General features: G+C 52.2%; 1 protein-coding gene across 1 annotated transcript; it reads left to right on the top strand.

Annotated features, from left to right (window-relative positions):
* Window positions 1–795: 795 nt before the first annotated feature.
* Window positions 796–7,911, top strand: LZTS1 (leucine zipper tumor suppressor 1). Its single transcript, XM_028093105.2, has 3 exons — window positions 796–1,259; window positions 2,546–3,346; window positions 5,910–7,911. Exons 1-3 carry the CDS (start codon window positions 915–917, stop codon window positions 6,579–6,581), a joined length of 1,818 nt encoding a protein of 605 aa, XP_027948906.1. The 5' UTR covers window positions 796–914; the 3' UTR covers window positions 6,582–7,911.
* Window positions 7,912–8,119: the final 208 nt, after the last annotated feature.

The raw sequence follows: 8,119 nt of genomic DNA, 5'->3' as shown, positions 1-8,119 counted from the left end.
CCAGAGTGACCCTCTGCAGTCTAAGATCAAGTAATCAACTGCTTAAAGCCATGTAGGGGCTCCTCTTCTCAATCAGAGTTAAATTCCAGCCCTATGTCCAACCAGGCTCTATGTCCTGGTACCTGCTAGTTTTGACTTCTGCCTGTCCTATGCCCCCCACCCTCATTGCTAACTATTCTCCAGCCAGACTGGTCTCTTGACTGGTCTCACATATGCCAAGCACAGTCCACCACAGGAACTTAGGGCTTCTGTTCTTGGGGCTTTGAGCTTCTTTTCTCTTCCCCCAGATTTCTACCTGGCTTGCTCACTCATTTTCATGAGGTTTCTTCAAATGATACCACAACTGAGAGGCCTCCCTTGTGCCGCCTGTATAAAATAACCACCTCCCAGAATTCTACACTTACTCTGCTTAGTTTTCCCCCATAGCATGTATATCACTAAGAATAGTAGACACTGATTTGTTGATGGCCTGTCCACACTACACTGAGCACAAGTCCCGCAAGTGCAGGGACTGTAGCCATGTCAGTCACTACAATATCCCGGGACTTAGAGGAGGGCCATCCCAAAGGAGGGTCTCAGTGAATGTTTGTTGAATTAGCAGACAAAGGAAGAATGAACAAAGAGTCCAGTAACAGTCAAGGCTGAGCTTTCATTAGGAGAAGCATACTTTCTCTACTGCTCAGATCTAGCAGTCAGAAACAACTCCTCTCCAAGTCGCCATCGAGGACTGTGCAGTGACTGGCCCTTCTCAGGCTGACTTTTGCCTTCTGTTCCCTTCCAGGTGTTCAGCTCTCCCAGGCTCCTCGAGGCCTCTGCTATGACCACAGTTCCCTCGTGGTACCAGGACTGCCCTTTGCTGCCGCAGCCACACCAGATCCCCGTTCTGCCCTGTCTGTCCTTGGCCCCAAGCCAGCATGGGTAGTGTCAGTAGCCTCATCTCTGGCCACAGCTTTCACGGCAAGCACTGCCGGGCTTCACGATACAAGCTGGGCAAATCCTCCCATCTCAAGAAGCTCAATCGGTATTCAGATGGGCTGCTGAGATTTGGCTTCTCTCAGGACTCAGGCCATGGCAAGTCCAGCTCCAAAATGGGAAAGAGTGAAGACTTCTTCTACATCAAGGTCAGCCAGAAAGCCCGGGGCTCCCACCACCCAGATTACACTGCACTGTCTAGTGGGGACATAGGCGGCCAGCCTGGGGTGGACTTTGGCCCGTCCACCCCACCCAAGCTTATGCCCTTCTCCAATCAGCTAGAAATGGTAAGCAAGGGTCTCTGGTAAGGGTGGGTGGGTCAGAAAACCAATAGAGAGCAAAATGGGGGTAAAGAGCAGGGAGGCAGGGAGAGGGGAATGTAGGCGGTGATACTAACATTTAAACCTCCAAGAGGCCAGAGCAGTGGTGGTAAGGGCGGAAGTGCTCAGTTACACCACAGAGATCAAAGGCTAGATGAGGGAATTGAAGCATTGGTCAATCCTCTAATCTGGAAGCCTTGGGTGAGCCCTAAGCAAAGAGCAAAGGGGAATGAAAGCCTTTCTGAGCTCTACTGAAATGCAATCGGTTGTCAAAGCAGGACCAACAGCAGCATTTTCAAGTGCATGGCAAGAGGAGGGAGCTCTGTTATCTCTGGAAGAGCCAATGGAGAGTCCACTTGGAGAGAGCTAGCCACTTCTCTGCTAGCAGACTCCTGGAGGTGGGCCTTTCCCTCACTCACTCCTCCTGTGGTGCAGCAGCTCCTCACTCAAGCTGGGCCTTGGAAATGTCTTTGGCTGGATAAGAGCCAAGTTTGTTATCATCAAGTTAGCAAGGATGAGATTAAAAGTACCCTAAATATTCAGAAATCCAGCCCTTATGCCACCTCAAGCTTTCATGGGACCTGAAAATTTTCCTAGTTAAGCCTTTGCCCCCACCTGGGGGTTTGAATCCATGGCTTTGAAATACTAGGAAGGGACCCCCTTAGTTTACAAAGAGCTTTCAGTTTTTCAAATTAAAGGGCTTGTAGACTGCAGTGCACTCTCCCAGTGAAAATGACAGTTTTCAGAAAAGGATTGTTATTTCAAGTGATCCTCCCACCCCTTCAGTACTGGTCATAGCCAGTTTTCTTACTCCTGGCCTACTGGAAGGGGCAGTGAAGGTGAAGAAGGGATTGACCTCTACAAGGGCACCATGCTCGTCCAGCCTAATTGCTTTACCCTATACCACCCAGAGACCCAGAGCCAGAGCCCTGGCCCAGGAATCTCAGCCAGTGAACCTAAAAATGCTGTTCGTCATCTCAGGAGGGTGGGGACAAGCTTATGACAGGTTGGTAGTTTATAAAACAAAGTGCCTGAGTCATCCTTAAGGATAGCCATCCCTAGACACAAAGGAATTTCTCCTTCCTGAGAGAGACTCACCATATTCGGCTGCTTCATAGCCACAGGAAACCTTGCCTGTGGCTATGACCAAGAAGGATGCTGCGTGGCTGGTACACATACTCAGGCAAGGGAGGGAAGGGTGCAAGGGGAGCTGAGGGAAGACATTGGATGGATACGGTTGTTTTCCTCACCAGGGCTCAGAGAAGGGTGCGGCGAGGCCCACAGCATTCAAGCCCGTGCTGCCGCGGTCAGGAGCCATCCTCCACTCGTCCCCTGAGAGCTCCAGCCACCAGCTGCACCCTGCCCCTCCAGACAGGCCCAAGGAACAGGAGCCAAAGCCCAGCCTGTGCTCTGGGGCGCTGTCTGACTCCGGCCGGAACTCCATGTCCAGCCTGCCCACGCACAGCACCAGCAGCAGCTACCAGTTGGACCCACTGGTTACGCCAGTGGGGCCAACCAGCCGTTTTGGGGGCTCAGCCCACAACATTACCCAGGGCATCATCCTCCAGGACAGCAACATGATGAGCCTGAAGGCTCTATCTTTCTCTGATGGGGGTAGCAAGCTGGCCCACCCAAGCCAGGCGGACAAGGGTTCCTCATGTGTGCGTTGCCCCATCTCCACAGACGAGTGCACCATCCAGGAGCTTGAGCAGAAGCTGCTGGGGAGAGGAGAGCTGCAGAAGCTGCAGTGCAGCCTGGAGGAGAAGGAGCTGCCCTCCAGCCAGGCCTCTGAAGAGCGGCAGTGGCGCTGCAAGGAGGGGCGGGAGGGCCTGGAGCAGAAAGGCAGCAGCAAACTGAAGCAAGCTTCCCAGAAGAGCCAGCGCACACAGCAGGGGCTGCACCTCCAGGTGCTCCAGCTCCAGCAGGAGAAGCGGCAGCTCCGGCAGGAACTTGAGAGCCTCATGAAGGAGCAGGACCTGCTGGAGACCAAGCTCAGGTCCTATGAGAAGGAGAAGACCAGCTTCGCCCCCGCGCTAGAAGAGACCCAGTGGGAGGTGAGGCTTTACTGTGTGGGCTGCGGTGGGGGGGGGGGGGGAGGGGCAGTCAGGTGTTTGGTGCCAGTCGCTGTTTCTCCAGGTCCTAGCCCATGGTGTGTGAACACAAATTGCCTAAGCAGAGTGAGCCAAAGTGCCAGCCTTGGGACCCAGAGAAGGGGCTATGATTTGTGTGAGTTTCCTACTCTCTGCTACCCCAGGGTCTCATGGCCTCCAGAACTGAATTTACTAACTGAGTCACTGACTGAGAAACTGGAACCAGGAGAACGGAGGCCTCATTGGGCAGTCTGAGGGCTGACCCACTTACTCTTGCGGGAGGCTCAAAGGAAGCACAAGCCGTTCCTGAGCCTGAGTTCACAGTGGTTCAAGAGACCACAAGAGAGCAGAGACCTTGTTACTTTTGAGAGAAGGGACCCCACCCACCAGGAAGAGTGACCTCACTTGGGGCAGGTATCACTGACAGAATGGCTCATTCCTCACAGAAGTGTAAGTGGGGCTTTGTTTGGTGGGCTGCAATGGAAACATGAGCAAGAGAAGGGCACACAACACCTAGAAATGAGGCATCTGAACCTGGCTTTGCTGGAGAGCCTGCTTAACTTCCACATCCCGCTCTCCAGCAGGTAGCTTTCCTCACCTGAAGGGGCTTTCAAGGTGGTACGGGGGGTGGGGTGCGCAGGTAGGGGTGTGGGCGTGGTGGCTCTGGCATTCTCCCCAAAGACGCCTACCCTGGAAAGGAACTGAGGAGGCATTGTGTCTGGTTAGAGCAGCGCCACCCCCAGGTGCGGTGACACATCCTCAGCAGCACAGCTTCCTAGATGCACTGCAGCTTGCTGCACTTATTCTGGAAATGAGAAGGACAAGTGTCATCAGGAGTAGAGGAAAAGGGTCCTTTCTCTGGCAGAGATGAACAGGGGGACTGGACAGGTGAGAAGGGAAAGTCCCTTGTGTTTGCCAGGTCTCCCAAAGAAGAAAGGATGCTGGCCATGGGAGCAGTGCCTGTCCACTTTCCCATTGATGTTGGCAACGCAGACCTCACCCCAGCCATTGTTTTTCAGCCAGGGCTCAGGACACATTGGGGCAACTCAGAAATGTAAGCTAGTCCTGGCGCTAGGCATCCATCCTTATTTGCCCAATCCCCAACTACGCTGGGCATTGCTGTGACCTCATTCCCAGATTGTCCAGTCAGGCTCTATAGCAAAACAATAAAAAAATAAACATTTAAAATAACACATAAATATATTGCAAACATATTTAGAAAGATAATAATTTATCAAGTGTTTATTAAGTACCAAGTCCTAGGTTCTCCCATTTTATCCTTATAATAACCCTATGAAGTAGGTACTGTTACTAATCCTTAAGTTAGTTAAGGAAACTGAGGCACAGAGAGGTTATAGTAACAAGTTAAATGACTTGCCCACGGTCACCACATAATAGGTATCAGAGCCAGGATTTGATCTCAACACTTTGGCTCCAGAGTTCACATTTTTAATCACTACTCCATAGTGCCACAACACTAATGTAGTATATTGCCAGGATCAGCCAGTCATATCGTATATGATCCAGCCAGGACTCAAAGGCAGGCCCATGCCTAAACCATGATTCTATGTTGCTCCCTCTGTGAAACAAATACAGGCTTGGTCTTAGAAAGGCATCCTTGGTCCCACACAAGTATTGTGGGTGGAACTCTGCATTGCTTCATAAATGGTTCATGAGCACAAGGGGTTGGGGGTTACTGTGAGTGAAGTGAGGAGAAATTAAGGTGGCTTCTGGTCTTGATCCAAGAATCCATTCTATAGAGGCCCAGGCCCTGACCTTCATTCTGTCCAGCTTTCCCATAGGCCGGCAGGAGAAAAGTCATTCTTGTGACACCACCGGCCAGACTGGTCTTGATCTTCTTTTGAACCACCTATGACCCCAAATGGGCCAAGACCCCAGAGACCCGTGGATCTGAATCAGTGCCTTTGGTTTTGTCTGCTGCTCTTGGCCAACTTTTGCAAAAGAAATAAGAATAGAAAAGGTGGAGGGGTGGGGCAGGGGGAGAACATAGTAGCTCTCCATTTGGCAGATCTGAATTTGACACTCTGAGCCAGGTGTGTTGCTTGTCATTGGAGTGCAGCGGTTAATGATTGAAGATAGTCTTTATCCCAGTAGGGAGAGAGGGGAGCTGGGTGTGCGCAGGGATGAGGTCAGAGGATATGGGCACAAACATGAATGATAGAAGTTTGGCAGACGTGGACATCAATATCATTGATTGTTAAGTGTGGATGATGGAGCTACCGGTAGTGGTCACTGAGTTACACATAGCCATGGGTTTGGGTCCAGATTGAGATTTAGACTCTGATTTGGGATTGAGGCAGGCATGTGGACGGACCAAGTCAGGCGACAGAATGAAAGGAAGCTCAGAGAGGGGCTCGGCCTTCATGGCTCACCCAGACCGTCGTGCTCTTGAGATACTGTGTCAGGACCAGCCTAATTCTTTAGGCAGTTAAGATGTTACTTGCCCCAGGTAAGGACCTCTTACATCTTAGCACTTTTCTCTTCTCCCCCACCCAACCCTTGGCAGGTGTGCCAGAAGTCAGGTGAAATCTCTCTCCTGAAGCAGCAGCTGAAGGAGTCCCAGACAGAGATCAATGCCAAGGCTAGTGAGATCCTCAGTCTGAAGGCGCAGCTGAAGGACACACGGGGCAAACTGGAAGGCATGGAGCTGAAGACCCAGGATTTGGAGAGCGCTCTGCGCACCAAGGGCCTAGAGCTAGAGGTCTGTGAGAATGAGCTACAGCGCAAGAAAAATGAGTCTGAGCTTCTCCGAGAGAAGGTGAACCTGCTGGAGCAGGAGCTGCTGGAGCTGCGGGCCCAGGCTGCCCTGCAGCGGGATGCTGTGTCTATGGGGCCAGGACTGGGGCCTGGGCCAGGGACTACCTTCTCTGAGGACATCCCCGCCCTGCAGCGGGAGTTGGAGCGGCTGCGTGCAGAGCTGAAGGAGGAGCGGCAAGGCCACGACCAGATGTCCTCAGGCTTCCAGCATGAGCGGCTGGTGTGGAAGGAGGAGAAAGAGAAGGTGATCCAGTACCAGAAGCAGTTACAGCAGAGCTACCTAGCCATGTACCAGCGGAACCAGCGCCTGGAGAAGGCTCTGCAGCAACTGGCCCGTGGGGACGGTGCAGGGGAGCCCTTTGAAATTGACCTTGAAGGGGCCGACATCCCCTATGAGGACATCATAGCCACTGAGATCTGAGGGACCTACCGGGAGAGGGAGAGCCAGGGATCTGGCATCGGGAGGCAGGGGTACAGAGCCTGTCACGGAGGGCTCCTCTCCCCACTCCCCTGCTCAGTAACTCAGGCCTCTGTGAGAGGCCTTCCCCAAGGCACAGACTGGGATTCTCCAGGGGAGGGGGGTAGGAAGGACTGCTACATAACCTTTGCAGTCCTTGCCCACTTTGCAGCATTTACCATCCCTGCAGCCCACCAGACCTCTAGCTTTCCTAAGAGATGGGTTCAGGGATCTCCATCATTTGGTTAAGAGATCTCTAAACCTTGCCTTTTTGTTCAAAAATACTTAGACCCTCTCCCAGGGATGGTGGTAACTGCTGTATTGGCCGATGGCCACCCCAGGACAGAAGCTCCCTTCTGCCTCTTCGTACAACCGCTTTTTTTGCCCCTGGACACATTGGGATGCCTTGAGATAGAAAGAAGCCATCTGTGATCATAAACCTTAGAACCTGACCTGGTCATAACCTGAGCTGTTTTTCTCTGGCCTCGGAGTTGTAGGGGTTGGATTTTGGTATGGAGAACCTGGCTTAGCAACATCAGAGCTGCCCCAATCCTAGAAAGCCACAAAAAGGAGGGGACATCTGGGGCAGCCCAGGAATGTCTAGACTTAGCAAAGCCCAGAGGGGGTCAGAGGAAGAACCCAGGTAGTAATGGCCAGACCCTGCTGGGCCCTGCTAACTGGAGGTAAGCAGCCTTTGGACAGCTGGTAGCCATTGACCTCAGTGACCACTCTTCTTAAGGCCATAGACACTGAGGCCCTGGGGGGGGTGGGGAGATTGTGACACAGGGAAGGTGTGGCTTTCCAAATTTCCCCGGGAGAGCCTCCAGATCTTTCCTCATGGGGCCAGAGGTAGGGGTGCCCCCACCTGGTTTAAATTGGCCAGTGGCTACTCTGAACTTACTTTCTTCTCAAGAATCCAGCCTTTGCTGGATCCAGAATAACCTATATATGACGAAAATGGTGCAGGGATGATCTGACATTTCCCTCCTTTGCCTGTGGCTCAGTTGAGTGGCACACCCTTTCCCCTTTGCATTTCCAGTGCTAAATTCAGACAAGACTCCTTACAGGTCAGGAACAATCCCCAGAGTTTGGTGGGCCAGAGTCCCAGGCAGGGAGAAGAGACACAAATACAGCCTTATGAACAGCCCCAGGGCCACTGGCTAGCCTCTGTCCACCTGGGCCCCACAGGAGCCCCCAGTTGTAAAGAATCCAGAAAGCTTCAGTTTGCTGGGGGCTGGGCCAGTGCCTGGGGGAGGCTGGTGTTTCTCTTCTGAAGATGTACAGAGCTGGGGGAGGAGAGAATGGTGGGGTTTCTTACTTAGTTGCTTGGTTCAGAGAAAAAAAAAATTTTTTTTTTTTTTAGTCTTCTTTCTTTTTTTCTTTCTTGTCTTTTCAGAAGCAAGCCAGATCTAGCAGGCAGCCAGAACTGTTCCATGTTCTATTTTTGACTCAAGCTACAGCTGTTGTTCTTTCTTAGGACAGCCAAGCCTTGCTGGATTCCT

This window comes from Eumetopias jubatus, unplaced genomic scaffold (assembly GCF_037043125.1).
Source record: "Eumetopias jubatus isolate StellerSeaLion01/CBP00866 unplaced genomic scaffold, mEumJub1_p1.0 scaffold_2, whole genome shotgun sequence".
Lineage (NCBI taxonomy): Eukaryota > Metazoa > Chordata > Mammalia > Carnivora > Otariidae > Eumetopias > Eumetopias jubatus.
Note: the sequence above shows the minus strand (reverse complement) of the source record. Positions and strands in the feature narration are given on the sequence as shown.